Source organism: Oncorhynchus keta, chromosome 9 (assembly GCF_023373465.1).
Source record: "Oncorhynchus keta strain PuntledgeMale-10-30-2019 chromosome 9, Oket_V2, whole genome shotgun sequence".
Classification (NCBI taxonomy): Eukaryota; Metazoa; Chordata; class Actinopteri; order Salmoniformes; family Salmonidae; genus Oncorhynchus; species Oncorhynchus keta.
In genome coordinates this window covers 2,290,533-2,312,258 of record NC_068429.1, presented here as the reverse complement: position 1 = coordinate 2,312,258, position 21,726 = coordinate 2,290,533, and the positions used below count along the sequence as shown (strand labels likewise).

At 48.7% G+C, this 21,726-nt stretch overlaps 1 protein-coding gene across 1 annotated transcript in view; it reads right to left on the bottom strand.

Moving 5' to 3' along the window:
- The window catches only part of LOC118377883 (ciliary neurotrophic factor receptor subunit alpha-like), a 255,118-nt gene that overhangs the window by 200,760 nt on the left and 32,632 nt on the right, over positions 1-21,726 (bottom strand). Inside the window, exon 2 of the mRNA XM_052526010.1 lies at positions 16,243-16,476. Within this exon, the coding sequence (XP_052381970.1) occupies positions 16,243-16,476 (234 nt within the window). The remainder of the gene's footprint in view (positions 1-16,242; positions 16,477-21,726) is intronic.

Below are 21,726 nucleotides of genomic sequence, written 5' to 3'. Positions count from 1 at the left end.
TTACACAAATGCTTGTGTAGCTATGGTTGAAAAGCATATTTTGAAAATATGAGATGACAGTGTTGTTAACAAAAGGCTAAGCTTGTAAGCCAATGTATTTATTTCATTTCATTTGCGATTTTCATGAATAGTTAACGTTGCGTTATGGTAATGAGCTCGAGGCTATAATTACGCTCCCGGATACGGGATTGCTCGTCGCAACAGGTTAAGGAGTACACCACATCAGTCACTGGTTTCTTTAATAAGTGCATGATGTTGTCCCCACAGTGACTGTACGAACATACCCCAAACGGAAGCCATGGATTACAGGCAACATCCACACTGAGCTAAAGGGTAGAGCTGCCGCTTTCAAGGAGCAAGACTCTAACCACGAGGCTTATAAGAAATCCTGCTCTGACCACCGACGAACCATCAAACAGGCAAAGTATAAATACAGGATTAAGATTGAATTGTACTACACTGGCTCTGATACTCATCGGATGTGGCAGGGCCTGCAAACTATTCAAGACTACAAAGGGAAGCACAGCCGTGAGCTGCCAGTGACACGAGCCTTTGAGGCAAATAACACTGAAACATGCATGAGAGCATCAAATGTTCCAGATGACTGTGTGATCATGCTCTCCGTAGGCGATCTGAGTAAGCCCTTTAATAAACAGGTCAACATTCATAAGGACGCAGGGCCAGATGGATTACAAGAACTCTGAGCTGACCAACTGGCAAGCGTCTTCAATTACATTTTCTACCTCTCCATGACTCAATCTGTAATGTTTCAAGCAAACCACAATTGTCCCCGTGTCAAAGAAAGCGAAGGTAACCTGCCTAAATGACTGCCGACCCATAGCACTCACTCACGTCTATAGCCACGAAGTGCTTTGAAAGGCTGGCTCACATCAACACCATTATCCCAGAAACTCTAAAACGACTCCAATTTGCATACCGCCCCAACAGATTCACATATGATGCAATCTCTATTGCACTCCACACTGCTCTTTCCCACCTGGACAAAAGGAACACCTATGTGAGAATGCTATTCATTGACTACAGCTCAGCATTCAACACCATAGTGCCCTCAAAGCTCAACACTAAGCTAAGGACCCTGGGACTAAACACCTCCCTCTGCAACTGGATCCTGGACTTCCTGACGGGCCTCCCCCAGGTGGTAGGGGTAGTTAACAACACATCCACCACGCTGATCCTCAAAAAGGGGGCCACTCAGGGGTGCGTGCTCAGTCCCTTTCTGTACTCCTTGTTCACTCATGACTCCATGGGCAGGCACGACTCCAACACCATCATTAAGTAATGCCCACTGCAAAACAGTGGTAGGCCTGATCACTGAAAAAGTCGAGAAAGCCTATAGTGAGGAGGTCAGAGACCTGGCCATGTGGTGGCAGGATAACAACATTTCCCTTAACGTGATCAAGACAAAGGAGATTATTGTGGACTACAGGAAAAGGAGGACCAAGCACTCCCCCATTCTCATCGACGGGGCTAAAGTGGAGCAGGTTGAGAGCTTCAAGTTCCTTGGTATCGACATGACCAACAAACTTTCATGGTCCAAACACACCAACACATTTGTAAAGAGGGAACGACAACAGTACAACAGCTTTTTCCCCTTCAGGAGACTGAAAAGATTTGGCCTGGGTCCTCAGATCCTCAAAAAGTTACAGCTGCACCACCGAGAGCATCCTGACTGGTTGCATCACTGCCTGGTATGGCAACTGCTCGGCCTCTGAAGGCAAGGCACTATAGAGGGTAGTATGTTCGGCCCAGGACATCAATGGGGCCAGGACCTCTATACCAGGCGGTGTCAGAGGAAACCACAAAAAATTGTCAAAGACTCAAGCCACACCAGTCATAGAATTTTTCTCTGCTACCGCACGGCAAACCATGCCGGAGCTCCAAGTCTAGGTCCAAGAGGCTTCTAAACAGCTTTTAACCCCATTCCATAAGACTCCTGAACACCTGAACACGTAATCAAATGGCTACCCATACAATTAGCATTGCCCCCATCCTCCTTGTTTACGATTCTGCTACTCTCTGTTTATTATTTATGCATAGTAACTTTACCTCTACCTACATGTACATATTACCTCAATTACCTAGACTAACCAGTGCCCCCGCACATTTACTCTGTACCGGTACCCCCTGTATAGAGCCTCCACATTGAATCTGTACCAGTACCTCCTGTACATAGCCTCCACATTGATTCACACTGACTGTACCGGTACCCCCTGTAAATAGCCTCCACATTGACTCTGTACCAGTACCCCCTGTAAATAGCCTCCACATTGACTCTGTACCGGTACCCCCTGTAAATAGCCTCCACATTGACTCTGTACCAGTACCCCCTGTAAATAGCCTCCACATTGACTCTGTACCGGTACCCCCTGTAAATAGCCTCCACATTGACTGTGTACAGGTACCCCCTGTACATAGCCTCCACATTGACTCTGTACCGTAATACCCTGTATATAGCCTCCACATTGACTCTGTACCGTAACACCCTGTATATAACCTCCACATTGACTCTGTACCGTAATACCCTGTATATAACCTCCACATTGACTCTGTACCGTAATACCCTGTATATAGCCTCCACATTGACTCTGTACCGTAATACCCTGTATATAGCCTCCACATTGACTCTGTACCGTAATACCCTGTATATAGCCTCCACATTGACTCTGTACCGTAACACCCTGTATATAGCCTCCACATTGACTCTGTACCGTAATACCCTGTATATAGCCTCCACATTGACTCTGTACCGTAATACCCTGTATATAACCTCCACATTGACTCTGTACCGTAATACCCTGTATATAGCCTCCACATTGACTCTGTACCGTAATACCCTGTATATAGCCTCCACATTGACTCTGTACCGTAATACCCTGTATATAGCCTCCACATTGACTCTGTACCGTAATACCCTGTATATAGCCTCCACATTGACTCTGTACCGTAATACCCTGTATATAGCCTCCACATTGACTCTGTACCGTAATACCCTGTATATAGTCTCCACACCCCCCTGTATATATTGTTATTTTTTACTGCTCCTCTTTAATTACTTGTTACTTTTATCTCTTATTCTTATCTGTATTGTTTTAAACTGCACTGTTGGTTAGGGGTTCGTAAGGAAGCATTTCACTGTTGGTTAGGGGTCCGTAAGGAAGCATTTCACTGTTGGTTAGGGGTTCGTAAGGAAGCATTTCACTGTTGGTTAGGGGTTCGTAAGGAAGCATTTCACTGTTGGTTAGGGGTTCGTAAGGAAGCATTTCACTGTTGGTTAGGGGTTCGTAAGGAAGCATTTCACTGTTGGTTAGGGGTTCGTAAGGAAGCATTTCACTGTTGGTTAGGGGTCCGTAAGGAAGCATTTCACTGTTGGTTAGGGGGTTCGTAAGGAAGGAAGCATTTCACTGTTGGTTAGGGGTCCGTAAGGAAGCATTTCACTGTTGGTTAGGGGTCCGTAAGGAAGCATTTCACTGTTGGTTAGGGGTCCGTAGGGAAGCATTTCACTGTTGGTTAGGGGTCCGTAAGGAAGCATTTCACTGTTGGTTAGGGGTCCGTAAGGAAGCATTTCACTGTTGGTTAGGGGTTCGTAAGGAAGCATTTCACTGTTGGTTAGGGGTCCGTAAAGGAAGCATTTCACTGTTGGTTAGGGGTTCGTAAGGAAGCATTTCACTGTTGGTTAGGGGTTCGTAAGGAAGCATTTCACTGTTGGTTAGGGGTCCGTAAGGGAAGCATTTCACTGTTGGTTAGGGGTCCGTAAGGAAGCATTTCACTGTTGGTTAGGGGTTCGTAAGGAAGCATTTCACTGTTGGTTAGGGGTTCGTAAGGAAGCATTTCACTGTTGGTTAGGGGTTCGTAAGGAAGCATTTCACTGTTGGTTAGGGGTTCGTAAGGAAGCATTTCACTGTTGGTTAGGGGTTCGTAAGGAAGCATTTCACTGTTGGTTAGGGGTTCGTAAGGAAGCATTTCACTGTTGGTTAGGGGTTCGTAAGGAAGCATTTCACTGTTGGTTAGGGGTTCGTAAGGAAGCATTTCACTGTTGGTTAGGGGTTCGTAAGGAAGCATTTCACTGTTGGTTAGGGGTTCGTAAGGAAGCATTTCACTGTTGGTTAGGGGTTCGTAAGGAAGCATTTCACTGTTGGTTAGGGGTTCGTAAGGAAGCATTTCACTGTTGGTTAGGGGTTCGTAAGGAAGCATTTCACTGTTGGTTAGGGGTTCGTAAGGAAGCATTTCACTGTTGGTTAGGGGTTCGTAAGGAAGGAAGCATTTCACTGTTGGTTAGGGGTCCGTAAGGAAGCATTTCAGTGTTGGTTAGGGGTTCGTAAGGAAGCATTTCACTGTTGGTTAGGGGTTCGTAAGGAAGCATTTCACTGTTGGTTAGGGGTTCGTAAGGAAGCATTTCACTGTTGGTTAGGGGCTCGTAAGGAAGCATTTCACTGTTGGTTAGGGGCTCGTAAGGAAGCATTTCACTGTTGGTTAGGGGTTCACATTTTACATTTACATTTAAGTCATTTAGCAGACGCTCTTATCCAGAGCGACTTACAAATTGGTGCATACACCTTATGACAACCAGTGGAACAGCCACTTGCATCTAAATCTTGTTGGGGGAGAGAAGGGGGGTGAGAAGGATTACTTACCCTTACTTACCCTATCCTAGGTATTCCTTGAAGAGGTGGGGTTTCAGGTGTCTCCGGAAGGTGGTGATTGACTCCGCTGTCCTGGCGTCGTGAGGAGTTTGTTCCACCATTGGGGGCCAGAGCAGCGAACAGTTTTGACTGGGCTGAGCGGGAACTGTACTTCCTCAGTGGTAGGGAGGCGAGCAGGCCAGAGGTGGATGAACGCAGTGCCCTTGTTTGGGTGTAGGGCCTGATCAGAGCCTGGAGGTACTGAGGTGCCGTTCCCCTCACAGCTCCGTGGCGAGCACCATGGTCTTGTAGCGGATGCGAGCTTCAACTGGAAGCCAGTGGAGAGAGCGGAGGAGCGGGGGTGACGTGAGAGAACTTGGGAAGGTTGAACACCAGACGGGCTTGTTCTGGATGAGTTGTAGGGGTTTAATGGCACAGGCAGGGAGCCCAGCCAACAGCGAGTTGCAGTAATCTGAGGAGATGACAAGTGCCTGGATTAGGACCTGCGCCGCTTCCTGTGTGAGGCAGGGTCGTACTCTGCGGATGTTGTAGAGCATGAACCTACAGGAACGGGACACCGCCTTGATGTTAGTTGAGAACGTCAGGGTGTTGTCCAGGTCACGCCAAGGTTCTTAGCGCTCTGGGAGGAGGACACAATGGAGTTGTCAACCGTGATGGCGAGATCATGGAACGGGCAGTCCCTTCCCGGGAGGAAGAGGAGCTCCGTCTTGCTGAGGTTCAGCTTTGAGGTGGTGATCCGTCATCCACACTGATATGTCTGCCAGACATGCAGAGATGCGATTCGCCACCTGGTCATCAGAAGGGGGAAAGGAGAAGATTAATTGTGTGTCGTCTGCATAGCAATGATAGGAGAGACCATGTGAGGTTATGACAGAGCCAAGTGACTTGGTGTATAGCGAGAATCAAGAGAGGGCCTAGAACAGAGCCCTGGGGGACACCAGTGGTGAGAGCGCGTGGTGAGGAGACAGATTCTCGCCACGCCACCTGGTAGGAGCGACCTGTCAGGTAGGACGCAATCAAGCGTGGGCCGCGCCGGAGATGCCCAACTCGGAGAGGGTGGAGAGGAGGATCTGATGGTTCACAGTATCGAAGGCAGCCGATAGGTCTAGAAGGATGAGAGCAGAGGAGAGAGTTAGTTTTAGCAAAGTGCGGAGCGCCTCCGTGATACAGAGAAAGCAGTCTCAGTTGAATGACTAGTCTTGAAACCTGACTGATTTGGATCAAGGTCATTCTGAGAGAGATAGCGGTAGAGCTGGCCAAGGACGGCACGCTCAAGAGTTTTGGAGAGAAAAGAGAGAAGGGATACTGGTCTGTAGTTGTTGACATCGGAGGGATGAGTGTAGGTTTTTTCAGAAGGGGTGCAACTCTCGCTCTCTTGAAGACGGGGAGGGACGTAGCCAGCGGTCAGGGATGAGTTGATGAGCGAGGTAAGGTAAGGGAGAAGGTCTCCGGAAATGGTCTGAGAAGAGAGGAGGGGATAGGGTCAAGCGGGCAGGTTGTTGGGCGGCCGGCCGTCACAAGACGCGAGATTTCATCTGGAGAGAGAGGGAGAAAGAGGTCAGAGCATAGGTAGGGCAGTGTAGCAGAACCAGTGTGTCGTTTGACTTAGCAAACGAGGATCGGATGTCATCGACCTTCTTTCAAAATGGTTGACGAAGTCATCTGCAGAGAGGGAGGAGGGAGGGGGGAGGATTCAGGAGGGAGGAGAAGGTGGCAAAGAGCTTCCTAGGGTTAGAGGCAGATGCTTGGAATTTAGAATGGTAGAAAGTGGCTTTAGCAGCAGAGACAGAGGAGGAAAATGTAGAGAGAGGGAGTGAAAGGATGCCAGGTCCGCAGATTTTCCTCCATTTCCGCTCGGCTGCCCGGAGCCCTGTTCTGTGAGTCGCAATGAGTCGTCGAGCCACGGAGCGGGAGGGGAGGACCGAGCCGGCCTGGAGGATAGGGGACATAGGGAGTCAAAGGATGCAGTAAGGGAGGAGGGAGGGTTGAGGAGGCAGAATCAGGGAGATAGGTTGGAAAGTTTGAGCAGAGGGGAAGAGAAGATAGGATGGAAGAGGGAGAGAGTAGCGGGGGGAGAGAGAGCGAAGATTGGGACGGCGCGATACCATCCGAGTAGGGGCAGTGTGGGAAGTGTTGATGAGAGCGAGAGGGAAAAGGATACAAGGTAGTGGTCGGAGACTTGGAGGGGAGTTGCAATGAGGTTAGTGGAAGAACAGCATCTAGTAAAGATGAGGTCAAGCGTATTGCCTGCCTTGTGAGTAGGGGGGAGGGGTGAGAGGGTGAGGTCAAAAGAGGAGAGGAGTGGAAAGAAGGCAGAGAGGAATGAGTCAAAGGTAGACGTGGGGAGGTTAAAGTCGCCCAGAACTGTGAGAGGTGAGCCGTCCTGCTTATCAAGGCATCAAGCTCATTGATGAACTCTCCGAGGGAACCTGGAGGGCGATAAAATGATAAGGATGTTAAGCTTGAAAGGGCTAACTGTGACAGCATGGAATTCAAGGAGGCAATAGACAGATGGGTAAGGGTAGAAAGAGAGAAAGACCACTTGGGAGAGATGAGGATCCCGGTGCCACCACCCCGCTGACCAGAAGCTCTCGGGTGTGCGAGAACACGTGGGCGGACGAGGAGAGAGCAGTAGGAGTAGCAGTGTTATCTGTGGTGATCCATGTTTCCGTCAGTGCCAAGAAGTCAAGGGACTGAGGGAGGCATAGGCTGAGATGAACTCTGCCTTGTTGGCCGCAGATTGGCAGTTCCAGAGGCTACCAGAGACCTGGAACTCCACGTGGGTCGTACGCGCTGGGACCACCAGGTTAGGGTGGTCGCGGCCACGCGGTGTGGAGCGTTTGTATGGTCTGTGCAGAGAGGAGAGGAAGCATTTCACTGTTGGTTAGGGGTTCGTAAGGAAGCATTTCACTGTTGGTTATAGGGGTTCGTAAGGAAGCATTTCACTGTTGGTTAGGGGTTCGTAAGGAAGCATTTCACTGTTGGTTAGGGGTTCGTAAGGAAGCATTTCACTGTTGGTTAGGGGTTCGTAAGGAAGCATTTCACTGTTGGTTAGGGGTTCGTAAGGAAGGAAGCATTTCACTGTTGTATTTGGTGCATGTGACTAATACAATTTGTTTTGATTTGATGCCCACAGGCACACATGCATTCACACATGCACAATATTTTCTGTCAACACAGAAGTCATCAGAGGTGAAATGATGAATTCACATTCAGAGATGCTCTGATAGAGTATTTGAACACTTACTGAACCGTAGCAGACATAAATAATGTGATATATTTTTAGACTGATCTGTGTTCAGTCAACTGTGTCGCTAAAGTTACAAATAAAGTCACACCTCAGATATTTGTCGGAGGGAAGAACGTCTGAGTGCTATTGCTATGAGATCCTGAGGTTGAAGTGTTACAGTATTTAATGTGACCATAGATTATTTATTATAATGGAAAAACCTTTGTTATTCTCCAATGACACAGTACCCCTTCCCTCCCTCTCTTCCTCCCTCTTCCTCCCTCTCTTCCTCCCTCTTCTTCCCTCTCTTCTTCCCTCTCTTCCTCCCTCTTCTTCCTCCCTCTTCTTCCCTCTCTTCCCTCCCTCTTCTTCCCTCTTTTCCCACACTCTCCTCCCTCTCTTCGCTGTCCTCTCTCCCTTCCTCCCTCTCTTTCTCCCTCGTATCCTGTTTTGAATGTACTTTTGAATGTACAAAATGTACTTCTGTTAAGAACACCTTCCTAATTTTGAGTTGCACAACGTATTGCCCTCAGAACAGCCTCAATTCATACAGCTTTCTCTATGTCAAAAATGTACTTTCGATGCAGGTTACGAGAATTAGGTTAAGATTAGAAAGAGGTTAGCTAAAATGACCAAACATTCTCCTTTTGACGTCAATTTTACATAAGCTGCATCCTTTCTAGAAATGACTTTCTAGAAAGAATCGTCTTCTCTGTTTCTTAACTCGCTTCCCTCCCTCTCTTTCTTCAAATCAAATCAAATGTTATTTGTCACATGCGCCAAATACAAGATGTGTAAACCTTACGGTGAAATGCTTACTTATACATGCCCTTGTAAGGGAGATAACAGTCTATGACTGGAGTCTTTGACCATTTTCTGGGCCTACATATAAAACTGCCTGATATACAGGTCCTGGATGCCAGGAAGCATGGCCCCAGTGATGTACTGGGCTGTAGCACTACCCTCTGTAGCGCCTTACAGTCGGATGCTTAGAAGTTGCCATACACCAGGTTGTGATGCAACCCGTCAGGATGCTCTCGATGGTGCAGCTGTAGAACTTTTTAAGGATCGGAGGACCCATGCCAAATATTTTCCCTCTCCTGAGGGGGGATAGGCGTTGTCGTACCTTCTTCACGACTGTCTTGGTGTGTTTGGACCATGATAATTTGTTGGTGATGTGGACACCAAGGAAATTGAAACTCTCGACCTGCTTCACTACAGCCCTGTCAATGTGAACAGGTTGGTGTCCTGGCACCACATTGCCAGGTCTCTGCCCTCCTCCCTATTGGCCATCTCATCGCTGTTGGTGATCAGGCCTACCACTGTTGTGAAGTCAGCAAACTTAATGATGGTGTTGGAGTCGTTCCAAGCAGTCGTAGGTGAACAGGGAGAACAGGAAGGGACTGAGCCCTTGAGCCCTTACTGCTGCTCGATCATCCTATTTTTCTAACTTAATTGAGGAAAATAAGAACAATCCGAAATTCCTTTTTGATACTGTCGCAAAGCTACTAAAAAGCAGCATTCCCCAAGAGAGGATGACTTTCACTTTAGCAGTGATAAATTCATGAACTTCTTTGAGGAAAAGATTATGATTATTAGAAAGCAAATTACGGACTCCTCTTTAAACCTGCGTATTCCTCCAAACCTCAGTTGTCCTGAGTCTGCACAACTCTACCAGGACCTAGGATCAAGAGAGACGCTCAAGTGTTTTAGTACTATATCTCTTGACACAATGATGAAAATAATCATGGCCTCTAAACCTTCAAGCTGCATACTGGACCCTATTCCAACTAAACTACTGAAAGAGCTGCTTCCTGTGCTTGGCCCTCCTATGTTGAACATAATAAATGGCTCTCTATCCACTGGATGTGTACCAAACTCACTAAAAGTGGCAGTAATAAAGCCTCTCTTGAAAAAGCCCAACCTTGACCCAGAAAATATAAAAAACTATCGGCCTATATCGAATCTTCCATTCCTCTCAAATTATTTTTTAGAGAAGGCTGTTGCGCAGCAACTCACTGCTTTCCTGAAGACAAACAATGTATACGAAATGCTTCAGTCTGGTTTTAGACCCCATCATAGCACCGAGACGGCACTTGTGAAGGTGGTAAATTACATTTTAATGGCATCTGACCGAGTCTCTGCATTTGTCCTCGTGCTCCTAGATCTTAGTGCTGCTTTTGATACCATCGATCTCCACATTCTTTTGGAGAGATTGGAAACCCAAATTGGTCTACACGGACATGTTCTGGCCTGGTTTAGATCTTATCTGTCGGAAAGATATCAGTTTGTCTCTGTGAATGGTTTGTCCTCTGACAAATCAACTGTAAATTTCGGTGTTCCTCAAGGTTCCGTTTTAGGACCACTATTGTTTTCACTATACATTTTACCTCTTGGGGATGTTATTCGAAAACATAATGTTAACTTTCACTGCTATGCGGATGACACACAGCTGTACATTTCAATGAAACATGGTGAAGCCCCAAAATTGCCCTCGCTAGAAGCATGTGTTTCAGTAATAAGGAAGTGGATGGCTGCAAACTTTCTACTATTAAACTCGGACAAAACAGAGATGCTTGTTCTAGGTCCCAAGAAACAAAGAGATCTTCTGTTGAATCTGACAATTAATCTTAATGGTTGTACAGTCGTCTCAAATAAAACTGTGAAGGACCTCGGCGTTACTCTGGACCCTGATCTCTCTTTTGAAGAACATATCAAGACCATTTTGAGGACAGCTTTTTTCCATCTACGTAATATTGCAAAAATCAGAAACTTTCTGTCCAAAAATGATGCAGAAAAATTAATCCATGCTTTTGTCACTTCTAGGTTAGACTACTGCAATGTTCTACTTTCCGGCAGCCCGGATAAAGCACTAAATAAACTTCAGTTAGTGCTAAATACGGCTGCTAGAATCCTGACTAGAACCAAAATCATATTACTCCAGTGTTAGCCTCCCTACACTGGCTTCCTGTCAAGGCAATGGCTGATTAAGGTTTTACTGCTAACCTACAAAGCATTACATGGGCTTGCTCCTACTTATCTCTCTGATTTGGTCCTGCCGTACATACCTACACGTACGTAGGTCACAAGAAGCAGGCCTCCTAATTGTCCCTAGAATTTCTAAGCCAACAGCTGGAGGCAGGGCTTTCTCCTATAGAGCTCCATTTTTATGGAACGGTCTGCCTACCCATGTCAGAGAAGCAAACTCGGTCTCAACCTTTAAGTCTTTACTGAAGACTCATCTCTTCAGTGGGTCATATGATTGAGTGTAGTCTGGCCCAGGAGTGGGAGGGTGAACGGAAAGGCTCTGGAGCAACGAACCGCCCTTGCTGTCTCTGCCTGGCCAGTTCCCCTCTTTCCACTGGGATTCTCTGCCTCTAACCCTATTACAGGGGCTGAGTCACTGGCTTACTGGGGCTCTCTCATGCCGTCCCTGCAGGGGGTGCGTCACCTGAGTGGGTTGATTCACTGTTGTGGTCATCCTGTCTGGGTTGGCGCCCCCCTGGAGTACTTCTCCTGTCCTATTCAGTGTCCTGCAGTAGTCCCGTCTGGACTACTGCAACTCGCTGTTGGCTGGGCTCCCTGCCTGTGCCATTAAACCCCTACAACTCATCCAGAACGCCGCAGCCCGTCTGGTGTTCAACCTTCCCAAGTTCTCTCACGTCACCCCGCTCCTCCGCTCTCTCCACTGGCTTCCAGTTGAAGCTCGCATCTGCTACAAGACCATGGTGCTTGCCTACGGAGCTGTGAGGGGAACGGCACCTCAGTACCTCCAGGCTCTGATCAGGCCCTACACCCAAACAAGGGCACTGCGTTCATCCACCTCTGGCCTACTCGCCTCCCTACCACTGAGGAAGTACAGTTCCCGCTCAGCCCAGTCAAAACTGTTCGCTGCTCTGGCCCCCCAATGGTGGAACAAACGCTCTCACGACGCCAGGACAGCGGAGTCAATCACCACCTTCCGGAGACACCTGAAACCCCACCTCTTTAAGGAATACCTAGGATAGGATAAGTAATCCTTCTCACCCCCCTTTAAGATTTAGATGCACTATTGTAAAGTGACTATTCTACTGGATGTCATAAGGTGAATGCACCAATTTGTAAGTCGCTCTGGATAAGAGCGTCTGCTAAATGACTTAAATGTAAATGTAAATGTCTGTGTGAATCTAAGTGTGCGTTCTAATTCTCTCCTTCTTTCTTTCTCTCTCTCGGAGGACCTGAGCCCTAGGACCATGCCCCAGGACTACCTGACATGATGACTCCTTGCTGTCCCCAGTCCACCTGGCCATGCTGCTGCTCCAGTTTCAACTGTTCTGCCTTACTATTATTCGACCATGCTGGTCATTTATGAACATTTGAACATCTTGGCCATGTTCTGTTATAATCTCCACCCGGCACAGTCAGAAGAGGACTGGCCACCCCACATATGCTCTCTCTAATTCTCTCTTTCTTTCTCTCTCTCGGAGGACCTGAGCCCTAGGACCGTGCCCCAGGACTACCTGACATGATGACTCCTTGCTGTCCCCGGTCCACCTGACTGTGCTGCTGCTCCAGTTTCAACTGTTCTGCCTTGTTATTATTCGACCATGCTTGTCATTTATGAACATTTGAACATCTTGGCCATGTTCTGTTATAATCTCCACCCGGCACAGCCAGAAGAGGACTGGCCACCCCACATAGCCTGGTTCGTCTCTAGGTTTCTTCCTAGGTTTTGGCCTTTCTAGGGAGTTTTTCCTAGCCACCATGCTTCTACACCTGCATTGCTTGCTGTTTGGGGTTTTCGGCTGGGTTTCTGTACAGCACTTTGAGATATCAGCTGATGTACGAAGGGCTATATAAATACATTTGATTTGATTAATGGGAGAATGGGAGGGAGGGTGAAAGGGATGGAGGGGTAATGGGAGGGAGGGTGAAAGGGATGGAGGGGTAATGGGAGAATGGGAGGGAGGGTGAAAGGGATGGAGGGGTAATGGGAGAATGGGAGGGAGGGTGAAAGGGATGGAGGGGTAATGAGAGAATGGGAGGGAGGTGAAAGGGATGGAGGGGTAATGGGAGAAAGGGATGGAGGGGATGGGAGGGAGGGTAAAAGGGATGGAGGGGTAATGGGAGAATAGGAGGGAGGGTAAAAGGGATGGAGGGTAATGGGAGAATAGGAGGGAGGGTAAAAGGGATGGAGGGGGTAATGGGAGGGAGGGTGAAAGGGATGGAGGGGTAATGGGAGGGAGGGTGAAAGGGATGGAGGGGTAATGGGAGAATGGGAGGGAGGGTGAAAGGGATGGAGGGGTAATGGGAGAATGGGAGGGAGGGTAAAAGGGATGGAGGGGTAATGGGAGAATGGGAGGGAGGGTGAAAGGGATGGAGGGGTAATGGGAGGGAGGGTGAAAGGGATGGAGGGGTAATGGGAGAATGGGAGGGAGGGTGAAAGGGATGGAGGGGTAATGGGAGGGAGGGTGAAAGGGATGGAGGGGTAATGGGAGAATGGGAGGGAGGGTGAAAGGGATGGAGGGGTAATGGGAGGGAGGGTGAAAGGGATGGAGGGGTAATGGGAGAATGGGAGGGAGGGTGAAAGGGATGGAGGGGTAATGGGAGAATGGGAGGGAGGGTGAAAGGGATGGAGGGGTAATGGGAGAATGGGAGGGAGGGTGAAAGGGATGGAGGGGTAATGGGAGAATGGGGAGGGAGGGTGAAAGGGATGGAGGGGTAATGGGAGAATGGGAGGGAGGGTGAAAGGGATGGAGGGGTAATGGGAGAATGGGAGGGAGGGTGAAAGGGATGGAGGGGTAATGGGAGAATGGGAGGGAGGGTAAAAGGGATGGAGGGGTAATGGGAGAATGGGAGGGAGGGTAAAAGGGATGGAGGGGTAATGGGAGAATGGGAGGGAGGGTAAAAGGGATGGAGGGGTAATGGGAGAATGGGAGGGAGGGTGAAAGGGATGGAGGGGTAATGGGAGGGAGGGTGAAAGGGATGGAGGGGTAATGGGAGAATGGGAGGGAGGGTGAAAGGGATGGAGGGGTAATGGGAGAATGGGAGGGAGGGGTAATGGGAAAGGGGATGGGAGGGGTAATGGGAGGAGGGTGAATTGATGGAGGGTAATGGGAGAATGGGAGGGAGGGTGAAAGGGATGGAGGGGTAATGGGAGAATGGGAGGGAGGGTGAAAGGGATGGAGGGGTAATGGGAGAATGGGAGGGAGGGTGAAAGGGATGGAGGGGTAATGGGAGGGAGGGTGAAAGGGATGGAGGGGTAATGGGAGGGAGGGTGAAAGGGATGGAGGGTAATGGGAGAATGGGAGGGAGGGTGAAAGGGATGGAGGGGTAATGGGAGAATGGGAGGGAGGGGGATGGAGGGGTAATGGGAGAATGGGGGAGGGTAAAAGGGATGGAGGGGTAATGGGAGAATGGGAGGGAGGGTGAAAGGGATGGAGGGTAATGGGAGAATGGGAGGGAGGGTGAAAGGGATGGAGGGGTAATGGGAGAATGGGAGGGAGGGTGAAAGGGATGGAGGGGTAATGGGAGGGAGGGTGAAAGGGATGGAGGGTAATGGGAGGGAGGGTGAAAGGGATGGAGGGGTAATGGGAGAATGGGAGGGAGGGTAAAAGGGAAGGGATGGGGAGGGTGAAAGGGATGGAGGGGTATTGGGAGAATGGGAGGGAGGGTGAAAGGGATGGAGGGGTAATGGGAGGGAGGGTGAAAGGGATGGAGGGGTAATGGGAGGGAGGGGTAAAGGGATGGAGGGGTAATGGGAGGGAGGGTGAAAGGGATGGAGGGGTAATGGGAGGGTGAAAGGGATGGAGGGGTAATGGGAGGGAGGGTGAAAGGGATGGAGGGGTAATGGGAGGGAGGGTGAAAGGGATGGAGGGGTAATGGGAGAATGGGAGGGAGGGTGAAAGGGATGGAGGGGTAATGGGGGGGTAATGGGAGGGAGGGTGAAAGGGATGGAGGGGTAATGGGAGGGAGGGTGAAAGGGGATGGGAGGGGGGTGAAAGGGAATGGGAGATGGGATGGAGGGGTAATGGGAGGGAGGGTGAAAGGGATGGAGGGGTAATGGGAGGGAGGGTGAAAGGGATGGAGGGGTAATGGGAGGGAGGGTGAAAGGGATGGAGGGGTAATGAAAGGGATGGAGTAATGGGAGAGGGAGGAGTAAAAGGGATGGAGGGGTAATGGGAGGGAGGGTGAAAGGGATGGAGGGGTAATGGGAGAAAGGGATGGAGGGGTAATGGGAGGGAGGGTGAAAGGGATGGAGGGGTAATGGGAGAAAGGGATGGAGGGGTAATGGGAGGGAGGGTGAAAGGGATGGAGGGAGTGTCAGAAGATGTCATCTATTGTTATTAATGAGGGTCTGAAAATACTCAGCTGGGTGCATCCAGACAAGCTGTTCAGGTGTGAAACAGCGCCAGACTGCTGTGAGTGTGTCAGAGCCAGGATGCCTGGTCATAGAATAGACAGACCAACACAGACCAACCACAGGTCACAGAGAGAACATCTCTCACTATTTAGAGCAGAGAGAGAGAGACTGAGAAAAGAGAAGATTCTCATTACTACAAATCACTGCCAATGGCGGGAGGGAGAGAGGGAAGGAGAGAGCGAGAGAGCATTAGAACTCACTGCCCATGTGCAGAGAAAGAGAGAGGGAAATTATGGTAATTAGAACTCACTGCCCATGTGCAGAGAAAGAGAGAGGGAAATTATGGTCATTAGAACTCACTGCCCATGTGCAGAGAAAGAGAGAGGGAAATTATGGTCATTAGAACTCACTGCCCATGTGCAGAGAAAGAGAGAGGGAAATGATGGTCAGTAGAACTCACTGCCCATGTGCAGAGAAAGAGAGAGGGAAATGATGGTCAGTAGAACTCACTGCCCATGTGCAGAGAAAGAGAGAGGGAAATGATGGTCATTAGAACTCACTGCCCATGTGCAGAGAAAGAGAGAGGGAAATTATGGTCATTAGAACTCACTGCCCATGTGCAGAGAAAGAGAGAGGGAAATTATGGTCATTAGAACTCACTGCCCATGTGCAGAGAAAGAGAGAGGGAAATGATGGTCATTAGAACTCACTGCCCATGTGCAGAGAAAGAGAGAGGGAAATGATGGTCAGTAGAACTCACTGCCCATGTGCAGAGAAAGAGAGAGGGAAATGATGGTCATTAGAACTCACTGCCCATGTGCAGAGAAAGAGAGAGGGAAATGATGGTCATTAGAACTCACTGCCCATGTGCAGAGAAAGAGAGAGGGAAATGATGGTCATTAGAACTCACTGCCCATGTGCAGAGAAAGAGAGAGGGAAATGATGGTCATTAGAACTCACTGCCCATGTGCAGAGAAAGAGAGAGGGAAATGATGGTCATTCAAACTTACTTCCGATGCGCAGGTTGATCTGGTCCCGTCGTTCTCCATTGGGGTTCTGAAAGCAGCTGTAGAGTCCGTTGTTTGAGAGGTCCACCTCCATCAGTATGAGTCTCGACCCCTCCTCCCGGTGGTGTGCCTTCACGTCCGTCCCGTTTACCTTCCATGTCACGCTGGCATCGCTGTCCAGAGAGCCACACCTCATGGTCACGTCCCCATCCATACGCTCATACTGAATACTGGCCCCTAGAGAGGAGAGAGGAGCAGGAAACTGTTACTACACTATTACTAGACTGTTACTAGACTGTTACTACACTGTTACTACACTGTTACTACACTGCTACTACACTATTACTAGACTGTTACTAGACTGCTACTACACTGCTACTACACTGCTACTACACTGCTACTACACTATTACTAGACTGTTACTAGACTGCTACTCCACTGCTACTACACTGCTACTACACTGCTACTACACAGTTACTACACTATTACTACACTGTTAGTACACTGTTACTACACTGCTACTACACCGTTACTACATTATTACTACACTGTTACTACACTGCTACTAAACTGCTATTACACTGTCACTGCACTGTTACTACACTGTTACTACACTGCTACTACACCGTTACTACACTGTTATTACACTGTTACTACACTGTTATTACACTGTTACTACACTGTTACTACACTGCTACTAAACTGCTATTACACTGTCACTGTACTGTTACTACACTGTTATTACACTGCTACTACACTGCTACTAAACTGCTATTACACTGTCACTGTACTGTTACTACACTGTTATTACACTGCTACTACACTGCTACTAAACTGCTATTACACTGTCACTGTACTGTTACTACACTGTTACTACACTGTTACTACACTGTTACTACACTGTTAGTACACTATTACTACACTGTTAGTACACTGTTACTACACTGTTACTACACTGTTACTACACTGCTACTACACTGCTACTAAACTGCTATTACACTGTCACTGTACTGTTACTACACTGTTACTACACTGTTACTACACTATTACTACACTGTTACTATGTCAGCTTGTCGGGGTGAACTGGGAGCACAGTGCTGTAGCGGGACAGAAGAGATGGCAGCAGAGACAGCTTCCTGAGCCCTATACTACCTATACTTCTCAACAGAGAGTGAGACAGACAGTGAGATACAGCTTCCTGAGCCCTATACTACCTATACTTCTCAACAGAGAGTGAGACAGACAGTGAGATAGAGCTTAGCCCTATATTACCTATACTTCTCAACAGACAGTGAGACAGACAGTGAGAGATAGAGCTTCCCTGAGCCCTATATTACCTATACTTCTCAACAGAGAGTGAGACAGACAGTGAGATACAGCTTCCTGAGCACTATATTACCTACACTTCTCAACAGAGAGTGAGACAGAAGAGATGGCAATAGAGACAGCTTCCTGAGCCCTAAATTACCTATACTTCTCAACAGAGAGTGAGACAGACAGTGAGATAGACATAGTGACAGACAGTGAGACAGACAGTGAGACAAACAGTGAGACAGACAGTGAGAAACATAGTGAGACACATAGTGAGACAAACAGTGAGACAGACGGTGAGACAGACAGTGAGACAGACAGTGAGACAGACAGTGAGAAACATAGTGAGACACATAGTGAGACAGACAGTGAGACAGACAGTGAGAAACATAGTGAGACACATAGTGAGACAGACAGTGAGACAGACAGTGAGACAGACAGTGAGACAGACAGTGAGAGACAGTGAGACAGACAGTGTGACAAACAGTGAGAAAGACAGTGAGACAGACAGTGAGACAGACAGTGAGACAAACAGTGAGACAGACAGTGAGAAACATAGTGAGACACATAGTGAGACAGACAGTGAGACAGACAGTGAGAAACATAGTGAGACACATAGTGAGACAGACTGAGACAGACAGTGAGACAGACAGTGAGACAGACAGTGAGACAGACAGTGAGACACATAGTGAGACACATAGTGAGACACACAGTGAGACAGACAGTGAGACAGACAGTGAGACAGACATTGAGACAGACACTGAGACAGACAGTGAGACAGACAGTGAGACACATAGTGAGACAGACAGTGAGACAGACAGTGTGACAGACCGTGAGACAGACAGTGTGACAGACAGTGAGACAGACAGTGAGACAGACAGTGAGACAGACAGTGAGACACATAGTGAGACAGACAGTGAGACAGACAGTGAGACAGACAGTGATACAGACAGTGATACAGACAGTGAGACAAACAGTGAGACAGACAGTGAGACAGACAGTGAGACAGACAGTGAGACAGACAGTGTGACAGACAGTGAGACAGACAGTGAGACAGACAGTGTGACAGACAGTGAGACAGACAGTGAGACAGACAGTGAGACGGACAGTGTGACAGACAGTGTGACAGACAGTGAGACAAACAGTGAGACAGACAGTGAGACAGACAGTGGGACACATAGTGAGACAGACAGTGAGACAGACAGTGAGACAGACAGTGTGACAGACAGTGAGACAGACAGTGAGACAGACAGTGAGACAAACAGTGAGACAGACAGTGAGACAGACAGTGAGACAGACAGTGAGACAGACAGTGTGACAGACAGTGTGACAGACAGTGTGACAGACAGTGAGACAGACAGTGAGACAGACAGTGTGACAGACAGTGTGACAAACAGTGTGACAAACAGTGAGACAGACTGTGAGACGGACAGTGTGACAGACAGTGAGACAGACAGTGAGACAGACAGTGAGACAGACAGTGAGACAGACAGTGAGACACATAGTGAGACCGAAAGTGTGACAGACAGTGAGACAGACAGCGTGACAGACAGTGAGACAGACAGTGAGACAGACAGTGAGACAAACAGTGAGACAAACAGTGAGACAGACAGTGTGACAGACAGTGAGACAGACAGTGTGACAGACAGTGAGACAGACAGTTTGACAGACAGTGAGACAGACAGTGAGACAGACAGTGAGACAGACAGTGAGACAGACAGTGTGACAGACAGTGTGACAGACAGTGAGACAGACAGTGAGACAGACAGTGTGACAGACAGTGAGACAGACAGTGAGACAGACAGTGTGACAGACAGTGAGACAGACAGTTTGACAGACAGTGAGACACATAGTGAGACAGACAGTGAGACAGACAGTGAGACAGACAGTGAGACAGACAGTGTGACAGACAGTGTGACGGACAGTGAGACGGACAGTGAGACAGACAGTGAGACAGACAGTGTGACAGACAGTGTGACAGACAGTGAGACAGACAGTGTGACAGACAGTGAGACAGACAGTGTGACAGACAGTGTGACAGACAGTGAGATAGACAGTGAGACAGACAGTGAGACAGACAGTGAGACAGACAGTGTGACAGCCAGTGAGACAGACAGTGAGACAGACAGTGAGACAGACAGTGAGACAGACAGTGTGACAGACAGTGTGACAGACAGTGAGATAGACAGTGAGACAGACAGTGAGACAGACAGTGAGACAGACAGTGTGACAGACAGTGAGACAGACAGTGGGACAGACAGTGAGACAGACAGTGTGACAGACAGTGTGACAGACAGTGAGACAGACAGTGAGACAGACAGTGAGATAGACAGTGAGACAGACAGTGAGACAGACAGTGTGACAGACAGTGTGACAGACAGTGAGACAGACAGTGAGACAGACAGTGAGACAGCCAGTGAGACAGACAGTGAGACAGACAGTGAGACAGACAGTGTGACAGACAGTGTGACGGACAGTGAGACAGACAGTGAGACAGACAGTGTGACAGACAGTGAGACAGACAGTGTGACAGACAGTGAGACAGACAGTGTGACAGACAGTGTGACAGACAGTGAGATAGACAGTGAGACAGACAGTGAGACAGACAGTGAGACAGACAGTGAGACAGCCAGTGAGACAGACAGTGTGACAGACAGTGAGACAGACAGTGAGACAGACAGTGAGACAGACAGTGAGACAGACAGTGTGACAGACAGTGAGACAGACAGTGAGACAGACAGTGAGACAGACAGTGAGACAGACAGTGAGACAGCCAGTGAGACAGACAGTGTGACAGACAGTGAGACAGACAGTGAGACAGACAGTGTGACAGACAGTGAGACAGACAGTGTGACAGACAGTGAGACAGACAGTGAGACAGACAGTGAGACAGACAGTGAGACAGCCAGTGAGACAGACAGTGAGACAGACAGTGTGACAGAGAGTGAGACGGACAGTGAGATGGACAGTGTGACAGACAGTGAGACAGACAGTGAGACAGACAGTGAGACAGACAGTGTGACAGACAGTGAGACAGACAGTGAGACAGACAGTGAGACAGACAGTGAGACAGACAGTGTGACAGACAGTGAGACAGACAGTGAGACAGACAGTGAGACAGACAGTGTGACAGACAGTGAGACAGACAGTGAGACAGACAGTGAGACAGACAGTGAGACAGACAGTGAGACAGACAGTGAGACAGACAGTGAGACAGACAGTGAGACAGACAGTGAGACAGACAGTGAGACAGCCAGTGAGACAGCCAGTGAGACAGACAGTGAGACAGCCAGTGAGACAGACAGTGAGACAGACAGTGAGACAGACAGTGAGACAGACAGTGTGACAGACAGTGAGACAGACAGTGTGACAGACAGTGAGACAGACAGTGAGACAGACAGTGTGACAGACAGTGAGACAGACAGTGAGACAGACAGTGAGACAGACAGTGAGACAGCCAGTGTGACAGACAGTGTGACAGACAGTGAGACAGACAGTGAGACAGCCAGTGAGACAGACAGTGAGACAGACAGTGAGACAGACAGTGTGACAGACAGTGAGACAGACAGTGTGACAGACAGTGAGACAGACAGTGAGACAGACAGTGAGACAGACAGTGAGACAGACAGTGTGACAGACAGTGAGACAGCCAGTGAGACAGACAGTGAGACAGACAGTGTGACAGCCAGTGTGACAGCCAGTGTGACAGCCAGTGAGACAGACAGTGTGACAGACAGTGTGACAGCCAGTGTGACAGACAGTGAGACAGCCAGTGAGACAGACAGTGAGACAGACAGTGACAGACAGTGTGACAGCCAGTGTGACAGCCAGTGAGACAGACAGTGTGACAGACAGTGTGACAGCCAGTGTGACAGACAGTGAGACAGTCAGTGAGACAGACAGTGAGACAGACAGTGTGACAGACAGTGAGACAGACAGTGAGACAGACAGTGAGACAGACAGTGAGACAGCCAGTGTGACAGACAGTGTGACAGACAGTGAGACAGACAGTGAGACAGCCAGTGAGACAGACAGTGTGACAGACAGTGAGACAGACAGTGTGACAGACAGTGAGACAGACAGTGTGACAGACAGTGAGACAGACAGTGAGACAGACAGTGAGACAGACAGTGAGACAGACAGTGTGACAGACAGTGAGACAGCCAGTGAGACAGA